General features: G+C 39.6%; 1 protein-coding gene across 2 annotated transcripts in view; it reads right to left on the reverse strand.

Moving 5' to 3' along the window:
• Positions 1-9,645: 9,645 nt before the first annotated feature.
• CNOT10 (CCR4-NOT transcription complex subunit 10) overlaps positions 9,646-27,556 on the reverse strand; it is a 37,744-nt gene continuing 19,833 nt past the window's right edge. For both annotated transcript variants that reach the window (XM_041122537.1, XM_030010545.2), the window contains 9 exons: positions 24,473-24,594; positions 23,652-23,828; positions 20,934-21,014; positions 15,807-15,920; positions 13,824-13,954; positions 13,021-13,056; positions 12,782-12,909; positions 11,391-11,466; positions 9,646-9,945 (listed from right to left, as the gene is read on the reverse strand). In XM_041122537.1, coding sequence (XP_040978471.1) covers positions 9,791-9,945; positions 11,391-11,466; positions 12,782-12,909; positions 13,021-13,056; positions 13,824-13,954; positions 15,807-15,920; positions 20,934-21,014; positions 23,652-23,828; positions 24,473-24,594 — 1,020 coding nt within the window. In that variant the 3' untranslated portion in view covers positions 9,646-9,790. The remainder of the gene's footprint in view (positions 9,946-11,390; positions 11,467-12,781; positions 12,910-13,020; positions 13,057-13,823; positions 13,955-15,806; positions 15,921-20,933; positions 21,015-23,651; positions 23,829-24,472; positions 24,595-27,556) is intronic.

Genomic DNA, 27,556 nt, shown 5'->3' on the forward strand with positions numbered 1-27,556 from the left:
GTTTCTCACCCCTTCCCCATCCCCACACACTCGCAGTTCAGAACATTTTACCTCTCCCCCCGATGGGGTTTCATGCACAAACAAGTGTTGCTGTGCACATTAGGTGGTTTGTGTGGCGAGTTCTGTAGACTAAGCCAAAAAAGGCTCTATGTAACTTTTTAAATGGAGAAAATGGTAGTAGGTGTTTGTAGGGAATTTGTGTTCTTGACCGTACTGCAGTTCTGTGGGTGGGGACATGGGAGGGGGGAACTTTTGTTTTTTGAATTGCTGCTGCAGCAGAGAACTTTTTCCTGTTCTCCTTTTTATACCTCAGTGTGTTTGATTTACTGGTGAGCACAGCGTCTTGTTCCCAGATGACTTTGAACGTTTTGTGAAAGTGAGTGGGATTCACTCGCCGGGAAGAGCAAGTTTGCATCTTTTTGGCATTTCTGTGTATTTTTTTCTGAAACACAGTAATCCAACAGCACAAAGTGAAGCTGATGAAAATGCACAAAAATTGTTTAAGTTTAAACCAAATTGTTCATTTTAGTGGCTTAGTGCAGTTGTTGTAAAGTTTAGATAGAAAGCAAGGCTTCCTTTAATGTATCCTGTCATTGAGTATTTCTTTTTACCCTTTTTACCTGAAAGCTAAATTAGTTTTAAAAAGTTACTGTTTCTTTTATCAATGCACCTCATCTGGATAACAGAAGAGATTACAAGGAGCATTGAAACAGGGAAAATCAAACCCTTTTGATTTACTTTCTTGCAAAATGACTAGCTTTTTTTGCCCCTCCCCGTAGAGAGACTTTAAGGGAATAACGATTGATGGATTTGTTAGACCAGAAGTGGTACCTTTTTCCAAAAGTAAGAAATAAGCACAGCTTTGGAGATTCAGGGTGTGTTTTGGAGAAGTCAACAGTTTTTTTGTGTTTAAAGAGGATTGCAATAACTCTTATCGGTAACAAAAATATATTTTTTTCATCTTCTGGCTTCCCCAAAGAGCTGGACTGAAAAATTCAGGAAGGTCTACTGTAGTTTTTAGGGTGGGGTGGGCCTGTAGCTCCATGTATCTCTTGCTACAGATCCAAGTGAAAAGTTACCAGTACCAGCATAAGGCAAACTGTGTCAAGATGAAACTTTGCTGCTTTTTTCCAGGGCAGTACCAAAGAATTCTGTGTAAAATAAATGTATATGATCCTTAAAAGCTTGGAGGCAGGGGGAAGTTAGCCCTTTCAGGGATAAAAAAACCAGCTTTTCTGAGAAGCAGAAACTTGTTGGGAGAATAGGTATGGTATCTCTTTAGCAAAATGTGACTTTGAGTCCCTGGAAATATTTGGTCTTATTCTTCAATTTATGGCATTCCAGTTTAGCTGTTAATGCAGATATGGTCTCTACAGAGCTGTTTCTTCACCCTCTGGATAGGGCCTTTGGTGGCAAATAGGAATGGTTAAAGTAGGGAACGGAGTGCTTTTCTGTCTCTCTGCAATGAAAAAATTAATGTATCAGTCCTCTTAGGCTTGGAAATGCCATGGTATTTACCTTACTGTTTGCAAGAGAAGATCTCTGAAACATAAACATGGTCATTATCAGAAAGTCTGAAGAGCCTTAACCATCCTCCAAGGAAAGGGTTCATCTCTCTGCCAGCCACCATGCACAAAAGTGACCTGAGATTGAAAGGCTCTTCACAAGTTTGTGATAAATCACAAGGTGCACTTTCCTTCTTGCTGCTTTTCCCCTCCAAGGTGTGTTGACTTTCTGGGTTTTGTAGACATCATGATGATGTGTGCCCACAGATAGCTGCTGCTTTTGAGGAGGCTTAAACTGAAGGACCAGAAAGAGACAGACAGATTCATGAGATGGCAACACCTCTTTTGAAAGAAGGGTGAGAAAAAACACCTAAATTAAATGGGATAAAATAACTGTGCTGCCTTTCAGCCAAAGCCTCAAGGAAGCAAACTCTTCAAAGCAGTGTGTTTCAGTCAGGCTTAATCTTAGGATAGCATGGTTTAAAAATAGTCTTTAAAGGATAATCTTTTATACAGATGTCTGTCATTAAATTTCTGTGGCCACTCAAAATATAGGTATGAGAGAAAGCTAGTTTACCTTCAACTTTTTCAAGTTCTTGTGTACATGCCTCCCTTCATGGGGGTGGTCTACAGTTGTGACAGATGTCCATGTTTGTCTTGTATTATTCAGTCCAAGAATTATTTGCAACTTGGGCTGTGAAAACTAATAGCCTGCAAGATCTAGATACCAAAGAAAACTGGTTTAAAAAGCTTTAATGTTTGGTTTGCAGTGTCCTTGCATTTATCCTATCATGTCTTAATAAAAATGCCAGGTCTCTTACTACCTTGACCAGAGTGGCTGCTGACAGTATTGGAGTATGCTAGAAATGCTCTTGTGCTTTAATGCTTGTTGGGTTCCCCCATTCTCTGGGACTAGAAGGGAGTTGTTTTTCAGGCATTAAAAAAAAGTTAAGCGTGCATTCAGGATGGTGTTGAACTACAGAAACCTTTTTGCCCCTCTCCAGCCTGCACCGCATAGAAGGTGACAGACACTGAAGTTGCCCTTTGCTATTTTGTATGGAGCCATTGCACAAACCCCCAGTCCAGCTCTGTCAGAAAGAGGAATGACTTTAACTCTTTCTAAGTTGCTGTCTATTTAATTCAGTGGGATTTGCTTACAAACCAAACCTCAAGTGTTTGACCTCATGTGTTGGGGAGCTTTTTTCGTTTTAAAAACACTACTATTTAGCTACCCAAAATAATTCCTTATCTTTGTCATAGTGCTAAGCACACTTGGTCTCATTGAGAAGTCGTAGTGTAGCTTATAAAATGGAGTGGTTTATATGCAATGAAAATAAGTAGTGGTAATATACGATGCCAACATCAGATACCCCATAGGGGCTTTTAAAAAAATTAATACTTAAATGAGATTCAAACCTTGCTCTGTTTTTTCCATGCATATATATTCTCAGGCTATGCATGTTCTCAGGTTAGTGCCCCAGTATCATAATATACATAGTGCAGAGAGAAAAAGCAAGGCTTTGAAGCTGGATTGCAAACTGAACAAGCATTCAGAGTAATCTTCTGAACTAGTGGAAATGGCCTGGAGAAGGGTGAGGTGAGCTTGTGCCTCTTTCTCTTAGCTCTGACATTGGGGAACAACAGATATGGGTGACAGACCTGTCTACTAGAACTCCCAAAGGAATTTCACTATGCCAGGTTAAACAAGTGGCTCTCGGTAAACTTTTTGCATGACAAAATGTTATCAGCAGTCAGTATGGCTGTTTTGTCTTCAGCCTATGAAGCAATCTTGTCCTTTCTCAGAACTATTTAAGCAGGAACTTCAGTAGCAAACTGAAGCAGACTCAGTACTTGATAATGCAGGTCCTCCAGATAATTCACTCCTTTTTATTTAGTACCTTTTAAATATAATTTATTTAAGGAAGCCCATAAACCTTAAACTTGTAAAGAAAGCAAGGGAAGGATGGCAACACCTGAAAACTAATGCATATTGGGGCCTGATGTAAGCAAGTTGGGAGAAAGAAGAACAAGGCACTTGGATGTGGCATTGCCTTGGAATTGCAGTAAAATGGGCCCAGTTTGTCATGTTGCAGTTAAACCAAAATTAATTTCTGAAGAGAGCAGATTTATAGGCTTATCTTGCCATAACTTTGATAATAAGATTTCTTTGTTCAGTTCTGGTTTAAAAAAAAAAAATGTGCCAAAGTGTTTTGCTGGGGGTTTTTTTGTTTGTTTTTTGCAGGTTTTTGGGTTTTTTTTTTTTTTTTTTTTAAAGGAGTGTAAGCCAAACGGTGCCAAAAGGTAATAGGGTATTTAAAGATAGAGATATTTAGACAAACAGTTTGGAGCTGTATAAAAAATGAACACTGGTACTTGCGTTAGGCAAATGTTGTACCTTTGGTCTTTGAGTCCTTGGGAGTTTGAAACCCAGTTTGCTGTGGTACAAAATGCACAACTAGAGATGCCACTATCTTTTTCTTGAAGTTCTACCTCACTTTGCAGAAGTAAATCATCTACCTCAATTTAGCATCAGACATGTTTGAGAAAAATTTGAGAATCTGCCTGGGGGAAGGATTCATCCTGCCTGTTGGACAAGCATTTTAATTGAAACAGAGATAGTAAGTGTGTACAATGTGGTGACTTCTTGCTTTTGTTTGCTTTTGGTTTTTTGCTGTCTGCCCATGGAAATATTAAGCTGCCCTTGCTAGAGGATCTGTAAATAAAACCAAATGTTCAGGCAAACTGGACTGAGATACCTGAAACGCTTTTCAGTTTGTTCTGTTTTCACTACGAAGTATGGAAATGTAAACTTTTTTCAGTATTATGACACTACTAGCTGACATGACATACTTCATGTTCATTTGCAGTGTTCTTATGTCCGTAAGACCCTTAGGTCTTCTCTCTACAAGAGAAAAACTTTTATGCATGCCTACAAATATGTCCTGTTGGAAAGACTAATGTTACGATTGCTGTAAACACAACGTTATACCAAATGCTTGAAGGGAATAAGATCCTGATTTTTTTTGACTTGGTGATTGTATTAGTAGCTTTCTTGACTCAATGGGATTTTTTCCACCATGACAAAGCAACCAAGTTCCTATTCCTGGAGGGCAGTTTCGGTTCAGACATTCTCAGGAGAGGCAGTTTAAAATCAGTATGTTGGGGTTTTATGCAACTTTAATAGTGACATGCAACATGCCCCTTGTTTTACCTGTGGAGTAAAGTTGCAGAAGCACATTTTCAGATTACTATATTGAAAAAAATCTTTTTTTGTCCCCTGCTCATATTAGGGGGTGACAGAAGTGGGTACAGGAGACCCCTAATAATGATAGGCTGTGTTGGGTTTGGTAAATGTTATGGTGGAAAATGTACATTGATGTCTCTAAGTGATCTTACGGGTTAACAAGCCAGACTGGCATCTTTTTCCATCATTGTTTAACCAATAATGGTTCTAAAACTGCTTTGTGTACCTGCATGGTCTTAGACCTTCTATTAATGATTGTATCAACTTACAAACTCAGGTAGATAATTTTTTAAGCTCTTTTCATAGAGCCTTACTGACTGAATGTTAAGTGTCTGTGTAGCAACGTAGTTAAGTAACTTCCTTTTGAACTACCAGACTAGTTTAAAAAAAAAAATTCCTTTTATAGGTTTGTAGAGTACTTTTCAGACAATGTAGTAGTTTTTCCTTCAGAGGGAGAGATGTCTGTTTCTGGGTTTTGTTTTTAGTTTCTTTTCTAAAATGACTAAAAAGTTTTTAACTAGTTTGTAATGTGTGCTTAGTCACCTGAGTTGGTGGGGGTTTCTTACTGTATGTGACTCTTGTTTGTACTGTGCATTACCTGTCATGTGCTCCTTGGTTCGTGCACAATTCATTGGAGTAGTGAGGGTGTTGAACACATGCCTGCAATTTAAGTCAAGTAGAAATTGGAAGCCTTGAACAAAATGGAGGTCATCCACATGAAACCAATGTCACAAACGTGCATTTTTCTCCCCTCATCTAATTGACTGTAGTTGGTATTGCCTGTCTTACAAAATTTCATTGCCAGTGTGTAAGTAGAGTTGCCTTGGTGCAGGTTTGCATCGGGTTCCAGAATGATTTTGTCAGTCCTTGGATGTTGGGCGTCTTGAGTTGATTTGGTTTTGTGGTTTCCTTTTCTGTTGCAGTTGTTTCTTTTCTACTTTAGTGGTTAATCATGCTGCTCTTCTAATAATAATAGAAATGTCTCAGCAGGACAGACAGTGCTCTGCTTTTAATGAGCTGCTCAGAGCTTTTATATCTAATTATATCTATTATATCTTTTATATCTAATTGATAATGAGACAGGCTGTGACAAGGACTTCTGTGCTCCAAAAAAGGGCATCACATTTCTACTTGGACAAAATGTGACATAATTTTTAGATGTCAGATGTTGAGTACCGCAGAGAAGAAAGCATGACAGGTTATGTGCAAACTTTTATGTAGAATAAGTGAGGAAAATGTTAGAACCCTTGTGTTAACGGAGGCTTCTGAATGTATCTTTGTGGTCCATAGGGAAGGCTGAAGGATGTAGCAAGGAGACGATGTATCAGCTACTGGCAGCCTTAAAACAAAGTCAGTGTCTCTCTGGACTTTAAAATGTTCCTATGCAGTTTATTTTATTTTTGTTTAATCAAATAAATGTGAGCAGTTTTTTTTCATGGCAAATCTGTGTATGTGTGTTTCTGTATTACTCAGCCAAAGCTGCCTTTTCTGTCAGGATGGAGGCAAAAAAAAAAAAAAAAAAAAAAAAAAAAAGCTCTTGCCTGAATTTGAACCTGGCTGCTTCCAGGTGATGACTACTGAAAACTTTAACCAGAGGCACCTGCTTTGAAAGGAGAGAGGAGAAGTGTTGGGGTGCTGTGGAGAGAAGTGTGTGTTTAAAAAAAAAAAAAAAAAAAACCAAAAAAACAAAAACAAAAAAACCACTTTGATGCAGTGTCAAACTCTTAGTTGTCTGGTCTATTTAAAAAAAACAGCCTCACTGTCATGACTGGAGGAAATGGCTTTGATACTGGACTCACCACCTGTACTCCATGCAGTTTTTCCAGTGTTTTGCCAGAAAGTTCCTGGTTTAACTTTGTTAGGTCCATTTCTAGGTTTCCATTTCTTCACCTTTGCAACTGTGAAGTATTTTGAGTGGTAGCGTAAAGCAAAGCCACCAGAACATTTAATAATGTATCTGGCATCTTGCAGAGCAGACTACCAACAAAGTGCAGAAAAGGTGCTCTTTTTCCTTACTATTTTGTAAAAGGTTTGAAAAGAAATGGTGAGCATGGGAAGATGCTCTTCAAGGAGGGTTTGAGAATTAAGGCCACTGATGGAATTCCCAGCATGAGTAGCAGTGGACGTGGATTGCAGTCTCTGAAAGTGCTGACTGCAGTAGCTCTTAAAAGCTGAGAAGCTTTCTGGCCCCAGCTGTGTACAACTGTAGGACAGCTCAGCACCATGCTGTGCTCTATCCATCAAAATCCTTGACCAGACCATTGCTCGCTCTTCCTGCTGGAGCAGCTGGTGACATAGCAGTACAGAGATCACTTCAAGTTGAAAGGAGGGAGGGAGAAGACCCTGTGAAGGAGGGGGAAAAGGCTGCTCAGGTGAGTTTCAAGACTACCACCTTGGCCAGCTTGGTGTGGTACTGCCTGTACTCCCTTGACTTCTTTGTGCTCTCTCCCTGAAGACAACTGGAACTTGGAAGCTCATTGAGCACCATGAGGTGGCTCTGGACACTGCTGAACAAGCGCTGCACAGGTCTTGCGCCATGGCCATGGTCACTGTTGTCCACTTCCTTGCCAAAACCTTTAGCTCTAAGCCCATGCCAGCATGTGGGCAAGGGGGCCGAGATGATGGCAACAGTGGTTATGGTGCTTGGAGGGGGAAAGGGAGTGCAAACCCTTTCCCTTGCTGTGGGGATGAGATTGTGGAGGCAAGGGGGAGGGCAGGAGGAGAGACAGACAGGCAGGCTTTCCTTCGGGAAGTGGCCCAAACCAAAATAATAAGCATTATTGACTTTACTAACTTAACACACAGCCCAGCTTGTGCTGCTCCTACTCTCTTCAAGTAGCAACGCTACAGCCGGGGGGGGGGGGGGGGGGAATCCCAGAGCTGCTCTGGTCAATGCAGCTGCCTTAGGGCAGAAGAGCAGTCATTGTTAGGGGAAAGCTGGGGCTGAATGCTTCTGCTCACATGCAAATGCAGCTGTGATAAGATGCGTGGTATCTGGGGAACTACAACTGCATTCTTCATCGAGCCCTGAGGAAAGCGTTGGGTGCCTCCGGGTGGAGCTGGGCACTGCTGAAGCCAGGCATTAGCATCTTTTGCATGTGAATGCCCCGCATTCCTGGGGGCGACAGGGAAGGGCAGAGAAGAATCTTCTCTATTCAGGGCCTGGGACCACACAGCGAGCATCTTTCTTTAACCTTTTTGTATTTAATAGTCAAACTACTTTGACTTGAGGGATGTTATCAGCTCCCTTTCTCCCTTCTTTCAGAAATGTGATCTCTACCCACTTTTTCCCACTTGTAAACTGCTTGGCCCTACCTGAGGATGGAATGGGTACCACCTCCTACAGCACTGGAAAAGTTATTGAAGGAGTCAGCTACTTGGCCATTGGTCTGAAAGCCCTGAAAAGTAGCGAAGAAGCCAGTTATCTAATGGAAGAGGGACAGTAGCAGGTTTCAAGATTTCTGCTGTACTGCTTCACGATGGCTAGCTTCCTGCTGAAGGGACACACACTTGTGCTCGTTCTACAACTTGCACATGGTTTAATAAACTTACTAGTCATCTTCTGTCAGTTGTGCCTTGTTTGTTCAAGATCTTGGCAAACCCAGGACTGTCCTGCTGGCTTCCTCTTCTATGCCTAATCCTCAAGTTACTGAGAGCAGAACTTGCATGCCCTGCAGCCCAGGTGGCCACTTGGAAAAGTAACCTTCCTGGTGGTAGCTGGAGGCAAAGTACAATGCCAGCAGCACAGGGAGAGAAGGTGTTATCCCAGCTCTACCCTGGAGATTATCTGGGCAAAGTTTTAGAATAGGTGAAATGGCACAAAACAGCCAGGGAGGGGAAGTGAGGAGAGATGCTACACTCTGTGCTGGGCTCTGATTATCTCATTGCCTGGATTAAGTCCCAAGGCAGGATGGCTCATCTCTTCTCCTATGCTCACAATAAGTAACTAGGGGGTGCTTGCTTATGCTGCTATCTTACAGCCTCTTGGTTTCTGCCTTTTGCTCAAATTTTTTTGCAAGACAGAGGTAATCCTCTGAAGTGGAAATTGCATTTAAAAAAAAAAAAAAAAAAAAACCAACAACACCCACAGCACAGACTGGCTTTTTGCAAGGGTGGCTTGTACTGACTAATGACAGTTAAAGTCGCTACTGCTTGGGAGCAGTGCAACGTTAAGGGCTGTCAGGGGCCTTAGTGTGTTCATATACCACAACCTCTTTGATTCCTGTGACCTGCTAATGCTTTCAGGCCAGTAGCACAGCTGCTAGTTTTAAGAACAATAGACAGAAAGATTATTTGAAAGACACTGCTAACACAGGGCACTAGGGCCTTGCATTATTAATGCTGGAGCTGTGCTATTTGCACTTAAAATAACGAGGTAACCATAGGAAACTTGGGGGGATGGGTGGGGTGTGGAACAGAGGTGGCACAAACCTCTTCCACCCTTGGCTATGACCTGCAGAAAAAAGCTCCTTTCCTTGCCACTAAGGCCATTTACCTGCATATGCCCATGCACAGACACATAGACACCTGTCCCCATGCCTGAAGGGGCAGCTTCAACTACAGCAAGGCACAAACTCCCAGCTGCTGCTTAGTGGACTGTAGTTACATCAACCTAGCAAAGTGGGGCAAAAGCCTCTTCTTCGAGGAATACAAAACCATACCTCACTGCACAGTAGCCAACACAACAGCTCAGCTGCTATGTCAGCAGGACTTTAGTTCAGGTAAATGATACTTTCCTTCCAGTCACTTCCTTCCCATATACTCTCTTCAAAAAGAGCAGAATTACGCATTTGATGATTAACCATTTCTTTTCTGTAAGTAAACTGCCACTCACATTCAAAGCATATACCAACCTCTCTTCCTTTATGAAATAACCTTTACAAACACCTCCAAGTATGCCTTTTTGTTTACATGTTTTATTAAAAATTTACAGAAATGAACACACTCCAGCAACTGGGGTATGCAGGTGTCCTAGGTTAAAAAACAATATACAAAATCCCAAGCCCTCATGGGCAGGGCAGCAGCACGTTGAAGCAGGACTTCACTTCCTTTGAACAGTGGTGAAAGCTGGCATCTGAATGGGCTGGATTGAGTGGACTGGCTGAAACACAGGCTTCTTCCGCATGTCGGAGAGTGTTTTGACAGAAGGGAGAAGCTGGTTTCTCTTGATGATCTGCAGGGCCAGCTGCGTGTTACCTACAAGACAACTTTTAATTAAAAAAAAAAGTACCTTTGTATGACCAACTTACAAATGTTCTCAGAACAGAGCTGACAAGCCAGCCTTGGGCCCAGGCCCAGGCCCAGGAGACACGAGCAATCTTCCTATTCAGTGAAATGCTGACATGGACATGAAAAGTATTAGACAAAAGTAAATGTGAAACAACAGTATTGCTTGATTCTACCTATTGTTAGCTGAAGACATCAAGCTTTAAGCTCAGATCTTGAAGATGTCAGAGCACCTGAAGGACACCTCTTCTCTGTCCCATCCACATAGTGAGACTCTAGATCTCACATGAAACACCCTCACAATGTGACATTACAGACAGTAATGCAAATGTCAAGGGTGTATATAAAACATGTTTTTAAAACAAGAAATCTGATTTTCAACTGTATGCATGGGTCCATCAAATAAATACCAATATAAACGGAAAAATTATTCTTTGTTAAAAATTAAACCTATAAAATTGTAGGAGAAAACCTGCTAAGTTCTGAAAAGAACATTGCTCCCTCTTATCAAATACTTTTCTTCCACTAAAGTTTTAGTTTCAGAAGAGATGCACCGTTTTGCCATTTATAGAACAAAAAATGTCTTCAGCTCCTTTTGGTTATATACTTAGAAGGGGGTGAGATATGTAAATCCCACTTTCTACTCTCTTCTGCTCTGTACTTTGTTGCAGAAAGAAAGGTTTCCAAAATTCCAACTTGGAAACATCTTTATAAGAAAAACTTTGTAGCTCAATTCTGAACACAAATGCTCAAGTCCTCTGCCTGCCTGCAATGCAAGACAACTGAAGGGGAACAAGCACACTGAACATTTCACAACACTAGGATATTAAGCTCCAAGGGGCACAGGTCTGCAACCACAACAGCTTCAATAGTGCAGCTGCACCAGTCTGTTCACACTGCAGAATTTAAGTGCAATCTTTCCAGTTTCCCATTATGTGCAGTTTTCTTCCCATGCAAACACAGTGAACCTTCAAAAGGAAGGATTTTGGAACAGAGTCATCAATATTACAAGCTTTGTTGCAGTACTTGCTACATATGCCTTGACATGGCTTCTTCAGGAAGCTTGGACTGCAGTTGTCTTTTAATGAAAAGTCTTTCGAGCCCTCCTCATAGTATAAACCTCATCAAGGGTTTTACTGAGCCTATCCAAGACTCCTGATTTCTGCACAAAGTACAGAAGATTTCAGCTCAGAAGATGAATGTTTAGGAAGTCTAGAGTGTGTAAGAACAGGATGGCAATAAACTATGCAAATGAAGGTGTGGATACATGGATCCATAGCAGTGTAAAATGGAGACAGGGCCTAAAGGGTATCATTCAAAATACTGGCACAACTCTATAAAGACTAGGAATGATGACTACCGCCCTCCTCCCCTTGTATCCCAAATCTACATCAACAGAACATTTCAAAACCTACCGTTCTGTAATTCAAGATATACAGCCAGCAGAATAGCCTCTGGAGGGATCTCTTTGGGGTGGATCAGTGAAGCAGCCTTATTGAAAAAGAAGAGGGTAGGGAGAAAAAGTGCTTAAGAGAAACATTCAGCTCAGAGAAAGTGCCCCTTGACAAGATTGTTACCACCATCTTAGCTAACAAAACCAAATAACAATTCATAAACTAAGATAAGATTTTTTTCAAACTAATACACTCCACTCCATCAGGTTTATGCATGCAAGGAGAGACTGAAAGATTATCTGCATTGCAAGATTGTTTCACACTAATTAGGAGGACCATCTGCTGTATGCTTATGTTAATATGAATCTGTAATTCTTGGGCCAATCTACTGTGGTTTCCTCATGAGATGACAGGTGAAGAAGGTAACCTTCACTGCTCCAAAGTTCAGAATACAAAGTTAACAAGGATCGTTCATTAGCTTTCCATAAACAAATATTTTTCAGCTATGAAGTTAATGAATTTATTGTAGATGCAGACACCTACTATACTTTACATCCACAGATGGCCTTACACATGTGCTACAGAGCCCAGGCACACACACCTGCCCAATCCTAAGAAGCCTCAGGAGGAAAAAGAGCAAGACAACTGCCTTAAGTGGTTGAGAATCTCACAGAATTTGAAGCTGTTCACCTACACAACTACTATGAATTAATTTGGAAGACTGCTGTTTCAGTTTGCAGCTCAACAATGCATTTAAGTAGTCTTCCTGACAGACAGGAATGGCTGCAAAAAGAGACAAACATCATCATTGAAAGAGCTGTGTGCCAGCCATAAGAAAGACCAAATGACACAGGCTAAGTGAGGACAGAGTTTCAAAAGCAGTACTTGAGAATTCTTGGGAAAAGAGGCAGGCATAGAACATACCTCTAGCAGAACTGCAGTTTGTTCTCACAGCCCTAAAGTTAATAGCTTAGATGGTGAGTTATTAACTGATTAGAAAGAAGAAAACCCAAGGCCCTCAAGAACTTTCTCCTCTGAAATACAACAATTACTATTGGACCATTAAAAAAAAAACCCAAAAAAACCCCCAAACAAACCCCAAAACAAACTTGGTGGAAAAAAAAAAAAAGTGAAAAGGCTTCCTACTCACATTCCACTGTTTTGATTTTGGGTAGAAAAAACCCATGCTTCCCATAGTGGTAATGAACTATTTACACAAGAAAGAAATTTGGAATACTTCATTTTATGTTACTGATAGAGATTCGTTCATAAAGACAGAAGAGAGCCACCATATCAGCAAAGTCCACAAATAAACCTGGGCTGTGAAATCACCAGGATTTGCTGTGATCTAAATGTCACTTTGAGGGAAGTGCATTTGTCCCTAAAGCTGTCTTGAGATTTGTTTCTCATACCTGATGAAGACACTTTCGAGCTTTGTCATATTCACTCCTCAAACAGTAAGCACTTCCGAGGTTAAATAACATCATTGTTCGTGCAGATGTGACCGAACTGGGGTAACACTGTGGGGTCTGCTTGCCAGCTGCAATTAAAAAAAAAAAAAAAAAAAAAAAAAAAAAAAAAAAAAAATTCATTTTTCTTCTTAAACTTCTATTCCAAACTGGCCAAGTAAGTTCCTGTGGCTGGTACTTACAAGATTCCATTGCCTCATTCTCTCCTTTGTCAGACCCTGCAAAGAAAAAAAACCCACAAAAACCATCACGTTCCATGAGCTTTTTAAAAGCTTATTACAAAAATACAAATTTTCTTCTTTCTTCAAGGTCTGACATTAAAGAGGGAAAACATATCAGTTTGCTCAAAAGTTTACGTCACTTAAGACTTCCTATCTTTAATGGTTTGCTTTTAGATTTGCAAAGGAGTACAGTGAAGTTCAAACTGCAGACATGTCACTGAAATCAGAGCTGCTGTAGACTTAACTATACAGATGGGCTCTGAAGTATTTTTCTGTTACAGAATTACACACTCCTAACTGGAAGCACTGCAAGAAGATTAAAGATGCAGATTAACTACATTCTCTCCACTCCTATCTCTCACTAAACAATGGTCTTCACTGGTAGTCCAAAGCCTGGTTTAGAGACTAAAAGCTGGAAGAGAAGGTATGAAGCCCAAACTTAACCATAATAGCACATTTAACAAAAGCAGCTTTCAAAAGTTACTTTAAACAAGGCAGAATGCTACAATATACATTTCTGTTTATGTTACAGAATTAGCCACTTCAAAGGAATGACAAACATGCAAAAGACAAACCAAACACAAAGTAGGAACTAAAGCCAGGAAAACAAAAACACAACAACAAAAACACAAACAAAACACCCCCAAACAACCTACAGTCTTAAAACAAGATGTCTTAATCATCATTATATTTGTGTATAGAAAGTTACAGCAGGAAGCCAGCTGAAAGCATAACCAGTTCTAATGAAGTATGGATTCATTAACCTTGGTCCTGCTCATTTGAAGAGATCCCGAGGGAAACATCAGTGACGTTCTCGGGGTTCAAGTGAGTGATGGCATCAGATATTCTGTCTAAAGAGATGAGAGCTTCTGCTGCATACAAATGCCCAAGAAACCTACAATAGCAAAGGGTTAGGTACAAATGTCAGTGTAACAACCCCCACAATTTGTTATGTAAGACAAACTGAATGCAGTTTTTAACATGAGCACATGAAAACTATTACTTGAAACACCTGCATGGAAGTTAGCTTGCTTTTATAGTATTGACATGATACCCAGTTCTGCCATTTACTGCTTTTAGGCACTAATGCTGTGAAAAAATCTGCACCTGAGTAATGACAATTCATTCATGCACAGGAATTGCCATTCCAGAAAGACAGTACCTTGGTATGGCTTTATCTCAGAGAATTAAAAAAGGAAACCTTACAAAAACACCCCAGGTTATAGATACATCTATAATTTGAGGTGTTAAGTGACTTTATATTCAGTAAATATCAAACTAATTCTGTAAGATAGCTGCATTTCTAAGGACAGCAACTATACAGGCCTGTCCATGGGGCACAAACACCTTTCCAACTGCAGGTTTTGCAAAAGAATTAAGCAAGTCTGACGTTTGACACTTGTAGTTCAGCTCAGCTAATCAGCAGCTTTCCTTTACAACTTTGGAACAGAAGGAAACCTGTCGATCAAGAGCACAGTTAGTTTGCAAATATTTAATCTGAAGCAAAAGTTGAGCAAAAGAGTTCACACTTGTTCTATGCAGCTGTACACTTCAAACTGGCTGTACAGTTGGTTGTAATGAATTACAAAACATCAGGTAAAATATCAGTCAATCATCCAAAATAAATTCTGCAATTTAGATGTGATACAGAAAATGTAACTTTCTACATGCAATTTATTTCACTTAAGAAAACAGGAACACTTCAATATTCCCAATCTGCACAAAAGCCTCGTTTCCTGGAACCAAGATACATGGCTCTTTCTCTTTCCAAAAAACTGTCATCTAGCATTTCTTGCATTACATAATGGTAACACTGCCTTCACAAAATTATGTGTTACCTTGCAAACTCTAAAATCTTGCTTATACAATGACTGTGCAAAAAGATGAGCTTCTGCAGTACTCTGAAGCATGGGAGCCAAAGAATCTAATTGGCATGGACCATTTTAGAGTATGCTGCCAGCATATAAAAATAAGCACAAGTTACCTTGCTTTCTGCAAGTACACTACCAGTTTTGAAAAATATTACTACCATAAAAACCTCTGCTATATTTTATCTGTGTATGACACAGGAATTAAATGCACAAATAAGGTCAGAAGGATAGAGCTAAAGCTGCCTTTTTTTGACTTTGCAGAAATGTATGAGAACTGGTGGGTAGAAACAGAATGAGCTTTGAATATCCCTCCAAAAAAATACAGTGCCAGATGAAAACTTAAAAAGAGAAACTGAAGAATGGAACCTATATAAGCAACAGTAGCAGGTGAAGTGACAGTCTTGCACATCCAAGATCTGGTACCCTGCTGACCGAGCAAACCTTCCCCTCCAAGGCTGTAGTTTCATAAGTTAACTTTCAGCAGCATGCTGGTTTGGGCTGATGTTGTCTACCCCCAGCTGCTCATTCCTGCCCTTTGTGCTGTGCCAACAGGAGCACATGCTGCCACACAGTGAATCAGGACAGAAATCTGACGGTCCTGCCACTGCATGGGACCCATAGCTGGAGACTAACAAATTGCAACAAAAGCAGCGATAGATTCTGAATTACATGGAATTTGTACACAAAGGAGGGGACTCACGTTCCTGCGTGTCAATGAACATTTAGTCAGGGCTTCAACAAGAACAGGAGCGGGCCAAGCAATTCTTTGCATCAGATACAGAATAGGAAAGCAGCTACAGACATTGGAAGCTTCAACTCAGAACTCTCCAGCAAAAAGCAGGGCTGAGAAAGAAGAAATGACCACATCAGACTTACTTAAGAGACCCTGACAGCTTTGGTTGCTGAAGAAGTTTATCTGCATGATTCAATGCCATAAGGTTATCACCCAAAGCCAGAGCCACGTAAGCACTACACGCAAGTATTGAGCACCTGGAGGGGAAGAAAAAAAAAGAAAAAAAAAAAGAGGGGGGGGGAAAGCCAATATGTTAAATGAAGAATTCTGTGATTCCAAATGTAGCTGTTAAGTTTCTTTCTTGTTAAGTACTGAATAAATAAATCATAAACTTTCAATAATGTCTTTGTGTGAAACTATGAAGTAAAGGAGCTAGTGTGCCGTTATCTGTGGCCCCAATTGCATTCTCTGAATTAGGAGACATATACATTGTGTTCTACCAGTATAAACCAAGGACCATCATGGTGTGCTCAGAAAGATTTTGCAATTTTGACCATAAATAACAGATTAAAAAAAAAAAAAAAAAGATGGATCTCATCACATGTCATTTTTCTCATGGACAGTTTCCCTTTTGCACCCTCTTTTTAGTCGTTTTGCCTTGGACTCTGATTTGTACTTCCCTGCCATCCCCTTCTGCTGCAGCAAAGGGTAGCAGATTTGTAGATTTCTATAATGTACAATCTACAGACACATAGTAGCAATCAATTAAGTTGTACCATATTTCACTCTTGTATTGTACAGTGTTTGCACACAGGGAGACAATAAACACTGGAGAATTTGGCATTTCCAGTTTTGTGTTCAGTTGAGATCTGAAACCCACTGGCAAGACTGATTGAATCTGTGGCATTTTGTTGCTGTCACAGACTTTCTTATCTTTCCAAACCCACAAGATCTCTGACAGTTCCTGTAACGAAATCTGAACTACTCGCATTTTCCATCTTCAAACAATAACCCCACATCAGGATGCCATCATTAGGCCAAGCTTCACACTTTGTAATAACTCCCCCCCCCTTCCCCAAACACAGCACTTGGGGATATTTTCCACTTCGTAAGACATCATTCAGTACAAGCTGCCTTGTCCTCTGGGCACAAGCCTCTGCCCGTGATGCCTTGCTGTGAGCACGGACTCTGTCCTTCTCCAGGGTGTAAGAGTGGATCCTCTTAGTGGGGTCTCACGTTGGGAGCAATGGGAGAAGAGCCTTCGACTCTGCAGCCAGTAGGTGGGCTATTACCGCATCAACCTTCTGGCAACTGTCAAGCCCACTTTCGGTCCAGCAGTAAGTCATGTAATTCGTGGCAGGACCTGGGGTGCCTTTATTCCCCTTTCCCAGGAGGCATGCTCCTTAATTATGCACAAGCTGGATAAGAACCTTCTCCAATGTTTCTCCCTACCCCCCACTTCCTCTCCACCGTGCCCAGATGTCACATCAAATCTGAACACATACAAAAGCTTGAGAGAGGGAGAGGAAAGCTTCACCAGCTCAAGTCCCAAACCTAAAATATTTCTGAAAGGTTGCAACTGGGGAGGGGGAGAAAATGGGGGGGAATCTCTGTAATAACAGCCTGCTTCTAACTAGCCTCTTTTCGTCTCTGCCTCAAGGAAGCACAGCTTTTAAACAAGCAGAGATACTAAGCATCACCAGCTAAATACCCTTAGACACAAGTCAAGGCATGCAGAGGTGATTGCTACTGCCCTTCACAGCAATGTGTCTTCTATTTCCCTCAGCTTTTTTAAAGCCTATTTTTATTTCTGAAAGTGTAAATTCAAACACAAGATGCACACCAATCACAATAGGTAAGTCCAGCAAAACTGAAACCTACTCCTCTGCTCTAAGGACTCATCACTGTTTAAGCTATGTAAGAGCTGGCAAGATTTTTTAGCAACAGCTATCTAAAGAACAGGAAAATATTCAGGTTTTCTTCCCTGCAGTACTGTTCTTGCACACTTGGATCCATTGTTGAGCCGGCTAAACCAAACACTCAGGAGACCTGACAGCTAACCGGAGCAGAAGAATTGCACCACAAGGGAAAAGACAAACTAGTTTTTCACCCCGGTCAGGATTCTGACAAAACTCCACAGGTCGCCTTTGAGCACGGCAGACTTCCAGCATCACTGAGCCTCTGCATGCCCTAAAAAACCCTGCCTTTGCACTAGGAAAAAGAAAAATGTTTTTTTAAACTGCCAGATTATGTCAAACAGCCTCTTGGGTAGGTCTAGGCAACAAGATTTGTCAGCCCACACTGACTGCAAGTTTACAGAACCCAAACTCCACATCTGACTTGGCTTATTTCTCAGGCAAAGGGCGAGCCAGAGCAAATCCAGTTCTTCAAAACTTACTATGAAGGCATCAAAAATAGCACTTCTAAACCATTTAGAGAACAACACTAACCTGAAATAATTTCAAATAGCTAACTAAGCACAACAGTGGATATAAACTATCTACTTTTTACATTTCAACGTAGGCAAACCAATCCAAAATATTAAGAAATACAGAATGCAGATGGGGTTTACTCAATGGGGAAATTCAGCACCAGCAAAGGGGAAATGGGGGAGAACTACACAGTGGCTGAGAGTGAGGAAGAAAAAACAGCTACGGGTGATAATCATTGTAAGCTTCCAGTATAGTGACAGGGGGGCCAAACAGACCACTGCAACCTTTAAGTGGATAAACGAGACAAAACTGGGTAGGTGTGGAGAATAGACAAGGTATATTGGTGGGCAATGGTGGTCCTTACAGTCTTACCTGTGAAATTATTAGCAATGTCAGTGATGCTCCTGGAATACCACATACAATGCTAGGGTATGCACACTTCAAAAATACACAAGTAAGTACAATAAATAAGGCATAATGATGGACTGGAGATGGCCAATAGAAAAGTCAAAAGAAAGGAAAAAAAGGGTAAAATTGGATCACATGCCTTATAGCAAGGACTTGTAGTTCAAATCTGTTCAGGACAAAGCGGGTGATCCTTTAGCTGCTTTGAAGGGGAAAAATTAACACTCTCACACAAAGTTGTTCAATCTAGAGAGAAAAAGGCTACAACAAAGTCTGTTGCTATCCTTCTCAACTTTTACAATAAAATCCACAAAATTTTCCAAATGTAGCACTGTGGTCTACCAGAACTTTACTCTTGATGTATCCAACAGTGTTGGGATCTTCTGGCCCGCCGAAACATACCACAGGCTGAGCGCAGAACAGGGAAATTGGCTTCTTGGAGGATGAGAAGCAGCAAGGAGCAGAATTGTTTAGAAGAAACTCAGAAGAAAAATCTGGAGTTTCTACTTCCTATGCATAAATCCTTAGCAGTGTTTGGTGTCCTCAGGCTTCTGCCTGTTGCTTTTAAAACATTGCAATTGAATTACTGCTTATTATGAGAAGTCTGCTCAACTAATTTGTGCACAACTACAAAACAATATATATGACACATAAGCCTTCTCTAGATGGTATTTTTAATTTTTAAGAACTATTTAGGGATAAAGTCAGTCAGTCATTTTAAACTCTTATTAGGATGTGCAACTGTACAACGTCATGCAAAATAAGCATTTCAGTTCTAGAAGCAATAGTGGTTTTTCAATCCAGTGACTTTACAGGGAAAAAGTGAACTGAATAGACACCTATTCCTCAGGATAATGCTTGCCAACATTCAGAATTTTTTTTCTTCTTAATTTTCCCTGACTAGACAAGAATTTTAATTTTCTCACTTAGCTCCTTAGTGACCAGGACTGCGGGAATATACTAACATTTGTGTAACATATTTTGGTTTTCACAGCTATCTGCAGAAACTTAGAAAGAGTTTTAACAGAATCACTCCCTAGGGATGTCTAGTCCTCTGGATTTAACCACCAAAGCAAGTATTGCAAAAAAAAAAAAAAAAAAATCAATGCTTTTCCTTTCCTTATATGACGTTCTTTACAAGAAGCAGTGTAATTCTTGCTAAACCTGTAAGTTTTCCCTGACATGTTGTCATCTACTGATGAAACCTGACAACAGCTGATTGTGAAAGAAAAGACTATGTATTAAAAAAAAAGAAATATCACAATGTGACACCATGTAATTTTGACATGTGGTAACCACATTTTCAACAGTCAGGAAAAAACAAAAAAACCCTCCCAAAAAACCCCAAACCACAACGAACCCATATCACTGTTTTTAATCCAGCACTTTCAATTTCAAGTGGCATACTCTTGTACCACTTCAGAATAAATAATCAAGGTCTCAGCAATGTCTCCTCACAGATTCCTGCTATATTGCTTTGAAATGAATACAAGTAGATTTGCTACACATAGTGAATCAAAGTTAAGGTTAAGCTGGTCATAATAAAACACAGGTTACCTGCAGTTAGAGTGGAACAGTGTTTACCCAAGAGTTTAAGTGGGAAATTACTGTATGCTTTGTCCATAATGGAAACTTAAAACAGATTTCTTTTTTCTAAACAGGTGCGAGCTTTATAGTAAGAGTGATTTTCAACACACTGGCAGCCACCTGAAATAATTAACATTGCCAGCAAATGATAATCTTGTTGGGGAAAAGTGAAGAGATTCTAGATAACATACTTAGACACATGGAAGTTACTCTGTTTGGAGAGCACTTGCACCACTGAACAAATAGTTTAAGGATCTTTGAGAACATGAAAAAAATCTACAGTCAAATTTTACCTATGTTCTTCCATGGTGAGGAAGTCAAATGCCTGGACAGAGGCAATTTTTATTTCTATTTTATGCAAACGACAGATTTACTCCTGAAAGAAGCACCGTTCTCATTTGAAAGCAGCATAGCTGCTTTTACCAATTCCATTTTTTTTTTCCATCCAACAAGCTTATAATGTTGTGGGGGCTGAATTCCAAACTAGCCTTATCGAGGCCTTAAAGGGAAAAGGTACCATACAATAATTTCCACTCCTTCCACCAATCACAACAGCCATTGTCAGTTTTAGCTTTGCTGTTTATGGGACTTGCTTTTTTTTAGTTTTGCCCAATATATAATGCCAAGCCTGTAACAGTGGGATCAGACAGACTGATCTGCCTTCTGAACTGAAGTCTGCATGGTTTCTATTTGTTCAGATTCAAAGCCCAGAAGAAAGGAAGCACACGCATTTGAAAAAAAGGCATCCTTAGATTAATAGCTACAATTCAATGTTGCAAGTGTCTAAAAAAAAGCTAGGAATGACTCCAGAACCCTAGTGGTAAATATTTTATATTATTTACTTGCCTTAAATTTTCTAATTCCTGTTTCTTCAAAGGCGAAGACGGTGGAGCTGCAATGAATTTATCCCCTTCATGACTTTTATTGCTAGAATAAAAACAGATTAGTTATAAGGAGTGACTGTAAATAATTAAAAAATTCTCAGTGTAATAGGCACTTATATTTATTCACTCCATTTAAAAGGCCAGCAAAAATTCTATAGCCTAAAGAACAGGGAAATGAAGCTATGCAGAAATTGAGGCACATGCTCTTATCCTAACTGTTCTATTTGAGAAGGAAGAAGGAGGACATTTGCTGGGAAGGATTTGATTGACAGTCCAAACAACCCACACCATTCTCCACAGCCTTGAGCTATTTTTGAAGTTCAGCGTAGGACAAGAACTTTAAACTGGAGAGACACAGAACACGCTGCATTTGTAGCCTCTGTTCTTTTAGCCTGTAAGAAAAGCAGTAAACTAGTTCTCTCCCTAGACATCCTAAAACCTAATTACGTAAATATTCTAGAAAGATAACCCACAAAGTACTACAGCTTCCTTTAGACTTCTAGCTGCCCTTAATTTTTATTATTTCAAAATGCCTTTTTTTTTTTACCCCCTAAATAAAATTCCACTTTCTTAAAATTACACTTGGCTCACTCTGTTTAAAAGGTATGCAACTTTGCTTTCCAATAAGCTGAAAGCACCTCCTTCTGCAATGAGAACTGAAGAGAATGCTAACAGCTGCACCTTGGCAGAGAGAGACACTAAGGTTTAGAAACAGATTTTAAAAAAAAAAAAAAAAAATCTGAATTGAAACCGAGTCTGTCCACTTAACAAGAACTTTTTAATTGATAGTTTCATATCTGTTTATTACAAACAGGTAAGATAACTCCAACTTAGCCCTTCAAAACAGATAGCAACATATTCCAAGGAAACCTGTACTCAATACTGTTGTAGTGTATATACTTCATGCCTTTGCCAAAAATTAGATTAAAAAAATACCCTTAACCACTGAAAGTATTCACTGTTTTCTTGTGAATAAGAGAAGAATCTGCCTCAGAATCAGCTTGCTCAATTAGTGGGATTTGCTTCAAAACCATCCTGTTCAATTAGTGTGATTTTCTTCAAATGTCTTATATGTTTTACTGTTCTCTCACAGAGGGTCCCTTGTCAGAAGGAACAAATCCTTAGAGAACCTTTCAGAATGTGACACACAAATTCAAGAACAGCCTGCTTTGCTGCTGGATATTTTGAAATTGACAATGACCACTGGGAGATATGAGGCAGTCTTTTGTAAAATTTTTTTTTAAGCTGAAGAAGCATCTGGTTTTTCCTTTCCTCACTCCTACAAGAACAAAGCAACACCCCACCCACCTACCCCCCCCCCCCAACAAAACAAAAAAGGTGGTCTTGTCTGAGTAAGGGCCACCATTTTGGTTTTATCACTGCCCCTCCATGGGCCCCGTAAGCTTAAAATTGAAGTCTCATTTACGCCAGAGAACCTTCATCTCAATAGGCTGCATACAGCTCGCCAGGGGAAGTTAGTTCATAACCTCCAACCTCGGTAAGGAAAAAAAGAAAAAAAGAAAAAGAAACAAACAAACAAAACAAAAAAACCCACACCCCACCCCCCCCACCCCCCAGATTTTTAGAATTCATTTGGTCACTTGACAGAAAAGATTGTCATTGGGAAAAAAACAGTTACACTGAACAGCCTTCAAATATTACTGTAGCAGTAACAGCCACCGACCATCAGCCCTAGTCTATCCCCAGGCAACCTCAGAATATATGAGGGTACACCTTGTGCCTGTGCAACACAGCGTATGTGCAGTAAATCCTGCCATGTGACAAATGGATCTTATCTTCTTAAAATTTATCTGTACTTGGGTCTGACAAAAACATTGTGGTTTTTCATTACTCTTTAAGTAGTTCAAGTTCTGATATAGCCACTTTTTCCAGATTAGTTCTTGTCACTCTTCCCTTCTCAAAATGGTCATTAATAAAGGTGCAGGCTATGGTCAACAAAGTTACTCTTCAAAAGGAAGTTTGGAATGTTATCAGGATCAACACGAAATATTAAAACACCTTCCTGCTATTTAACATTTGACATACGTTGTCTACAAGCTACTTTTTCTGAAGCTTTGAGGAGAAAAAAAAAAAAAGATATTTTTCTTAAACTCTTTTTTGTAAAATGCAATTTATTAAGCAATAGCTCCATGCTGCTTTCCTACTTATGTTCTAAATCTAGTTTCCCATTTCTAGTCTAAACCAAACACAACAAAGCATACTAAGGCTGATGAATGTCAAATCTTACCATGGGGAATTGTTTACAACTGAGTTGCTAGACATTTATATATTGAATCAAGTACATGGCGCACGTGCACACACACACACAAAATCACTGTAACATGTGAAACTTCACTTACAATTAGAGAAATACCAATATGCACAGCAGGAGGGTGTGGGAAAACACAGCACAGAAAAAAAGATGGCCAGTGAAAAAAAGAACTTCAGTATCTAATTCATTAAAGTTGTTAGGAATGGTAGGAATCAACTCAGTATTTTGTTCTTAAATTAGCATACCAGCAATTAAAACAACAAGCAGCTAAACAATTTCCTTGGATATCCCAACACTACTAAGAGAATTTACAAATACGTTATTTTTTTCTGCTGGCCAAACAGACACAGACTGTCAGCCCAGAGTTACTTTGGACAAAAAGAAAGGTTTATATGCAATTTTGTTTACCTGCATGCTTCACTGCTTTCACTGTTTTCTGTATTTCCCCCCAGCTGATTACTAGTTTTAGATCCATTTTCCTGCTTTGGCTCCTGCTGATCTTCTGGCAGTAGCAGCAAGGCATTTCTTAGACAAATCGCTGCAAATTCCATACTGGCTACAGGTATTGCTGAGGACTGCCCATCACTTAAAGAGACACAGAAGTTAGCCAGTGAGTAGCAACCCTACTAAATTAAAAAATAAAAGCAGAGCTCCAGAAAGATCTGAATGCAGAGAAAACTTTATCCTAAAAAAGTTAAATCATGTTTTAATATAACACATTTAATCTATGAAGACATATCTATCTTGCTATTCTTATATATGGGAAGTACATCACAATGCCCAAATAGAGTGAGCAGATCCAACCACAGAATTACAGGAAGTTCTCTTGTTTTTCTTGACTTCACTTCCTCAAGTTTTATGACAGAGCAACTAGATTCTTCCCGCAATTTTCTAACGTGGATTACTGAAAAAATATATTTGGTGAGAAAAAGAGGACAGCTTTAGCTAACTGGAAACATAAATTTCAGATAAATCAATTTTAAGCTTTAATGCCCTTCTTAGTTACAATGAATACACAGTTAAGCCCTCTGCTGGCCATCACAGAAGAGGCATCCAAATGATGTTTAAGCAGGACTCATTAAGCATTTCAGCATGCCTCTCTCTTCACTACATTAATAATTCCAAAATGAACAGTTATTCCATGACAGTTTTAAAAACTCCTGATAAGCAGATACATATCCTTAAAAGCTATGATAACGAAATAAATAGCCCATGGAAAACATACTTACTTATAAACAACATTCTGTATTGACTGGGATGCTAGGACTATCTTACGGTGGTAGCCTTGACCTACTATAGATTGCACAATTCCCTTTTTGCTGGGAAGGCCTTTAGTCTCTTGTTCTGATGTCTAAAAGGAAGGAAAAAAAAAAAAAAAAAAGGACTAAAATATCAAGGTATCAAGGCTGTGGAATGAGAGCTTGACAAAATAAGTGAAAGCTGGAAGAAGACTTTGAACCTTGCTAAAATGTAAGAATTAATAGTTTATATGGGTACAGTTTTAAATCTTAAGTACCATGAAGGATCAGGCACCTTCTATTGTCTTTGTGTTGCACAGGGATTTTACTGCACACAGTGTAACCACAGATTAGTTCTGACAGCTTGTCTGATAGCCTACTGACCTAGTTTCTCCTCTGTTTTGAAAGCAAAAGAACAATGAACCAAGTTGTATTAAAAAAACTCCTAGGATATCTAAAGAGAAATCATACGATCAGACAAATAATATTCAGAACTAGCACTGTAACGCTTGCCGTCTTCTCCCCTGCTTATACAGCATTCAAAATGCTCTCTGAAAAAGCTGCTCTCAAACTGTTCCATGGGGAGCATGAAGCTGAACCGCAACATATGCAAAGTCACATTAAATTAACTTGTTTAACAGATTTTTGAGTATGCAGATATTCTGGGGGTCAAATGAACTTAAAGCATCCTAATTGTAAGTCCCAAGAATTATCTCTACACCACATTTACTAGGGTTTATTTGTTTTATGTTAAGTAAGGTTAGTGATGAAGAGTCACAGTTCTAAGGAAAAACTTATCCTAAACCTGTGTTTTAAATAGCTACCACTTTTCAGAAAATTTATCAGAATCTATTCTGAAAAAGAATATTGACATTACAATGGTATTTACCATCAAATTAAAAAAACACATACGAGTTTGGATATGAAGCACATATTTCAGAAAAGGTGTTAAAAAAAAGGCAGAATAATCTTCGATCTATATTTTATAAACTAAAATACTAAAGTGGGTGAAAGTTCACTTCAGTAAAATTACTTTTCTGGATGCTGTTCAGAGAATAAATATGAATTCATACTTAGATATCACGGAATATTATTGCAAATTGAGTTACAAGTTCCAAATTAAACACACTATTGATTTTAGTGCCTTACTTGTCATGTTGCAAATCTATCTTATAATTTAAAGAAAATTCCCCTTTGTCTTTAACATTAACAGCATCCAAAGTTAATTTTTTTCTCCTAAGATTCCAAATTTAGGAAACAGCAAGCTGGTTTTGTGACCCGAATTCAAGCTCCCTGGTATATGACAGAACATCACAACTGTAGGAGGAATAAAGCTAGGCTTCAGGAGCCTGGCATGATCTACTGCTTTGGCTAGTATGTAGTAAATGAAGTGCACCATGAGGGTCTGTCTGTCCTTTTTCCAGACTGCTAAACACTGTCCTTGTAAACAGAATCCTAGCTTTGTTTTTTGCCACAAAACCTATGCTAATCCAGTCTCCCATACCCAGCTTTCCATTAGAGATGATCAGCTGTGCCTTCTTTATCTATGTGTGATTTGTAACCAGTAGAAGAGACACAGAAAACTGCAGAAATCAGAAAGCTGTTCTTCCTGCACTCACTGTGCTTTATAAAACTCAGAACTATCTGACAACAGCTAGCACATACACAAAGTCAGTGCGTTTTTGACCCAACATTCTTGAAACTTCAATGCTATGCCTGTGAAATGGTGATATAAGCAAACCTCATCTATAAAGCTATAAAGCTGTGAATATATTTCTTAAATTTTCTGAAATAGACACCAAAATAACAAGCACCATCGAAATTCCGAAGGGAAAATTTATGGATTTTGTATTTGGAAGGATTCAGATAGTGTGCAGTAAAAAAAAGGCACAGAGGCCACTCTAAGAGGAAAACAGAGAGAATTCAGGGTCAGAACTAAAAATAATAGAGTGAATATAGCCGTTTGTTCAATTAATCCCACCCATCCTGTGCACCAAGTGAAATGGACATACTGTGGAGATAGCTGCATGGGATCATGTAATTACAGATTACATCATCCCACCCACACACAAGAAGGGTGAGTTACAGTTAAACAGGGAATCAAGTACGGTATCTCTTAATGTCACAGATGTACTACTTTGGTGCAACCTTCTGTTCAAAAGAACAACGGATCCTGTCCCCACCCCTCTGAATTAACATACGGGCTTATCCTAAACAGACATAGATCAACAGGTTGAAACGAAAATGCCCCAAAAGGACATGCAATATGTCTGCTGTCAGCAGGTTTCCACAAACTGCCAGCAGAGGAACAAGTCTCAGCAGTCAGGGATTCATTTCACCAGTCGGTGGCTGTGATCGTGACGGCTTCAGGATGGAGAAGGCTGATCTCAGCTTCCTCAGCCTATGCCACTTTTAGGCTAGCCACATTACAGTCTCATCCCTCTCAACCTCTAGTGGCAATTGAGTGAGGAAATAATGAATCTTTAGATGAGTTTTGGCTGCATGAAGAGAAGGAAGATCACATGCAAAGATTTCAGTGGAAATCAGAGCACATCTTATTATCTCCATCCAGTTTAGACCTACAAAATGAGGCCACGCCTGAACTTGGGTAGTGTATTTACAGTAGACAGAATTAAAAAAAAAGGAGTTTATATTACTTGTACATCAAGAAAACTGTAACACCACCCCAGGAAGGAAGCTTCTCTTTCACCAAATACTTTTAGTAGTCCTCTACAAGAGTCTTTGCATCTTCCAATAAAGTTCTAGGACATAGCGCTATATTTTCTTTTTAAACAAGATTATTCACCAGTCTCATCCAATAACCATATTCATTAAAACATAAAAAACCCTAACCTTACTGTCTGCTAAAACAGTAGTGTATTGGGTCTGGCTGAGATGGAGTTAATAGTCCCCATAGCAGCCCTCATAGAACTGTGCTCTGCATTAGTAGCTAGAGAGGTGTTGATAACACACCAGTGTTTTGGCTACTGCTGAGCAGCACTGGCACAGCATCAAGGCTGTCTCCCCAACATTTTTGCCCCCTCCCTCAATGGCAGGCTGGGGCAGGGCAAGATC

This window comes from Aquila chrysaetos, chromosome 3 (assembly GCF_900496995.4).
Source record: "Aquila chrysaetos chrysaetos chromosome 3, bAquChr1.4, whole genome shotgun sequence".
Lineage (NCBI taxonomy): Eukaryota > Metazoa > Chordata > Aves > Accipitriformes > Accipitridae > Aquila > Aquila chrysaetos.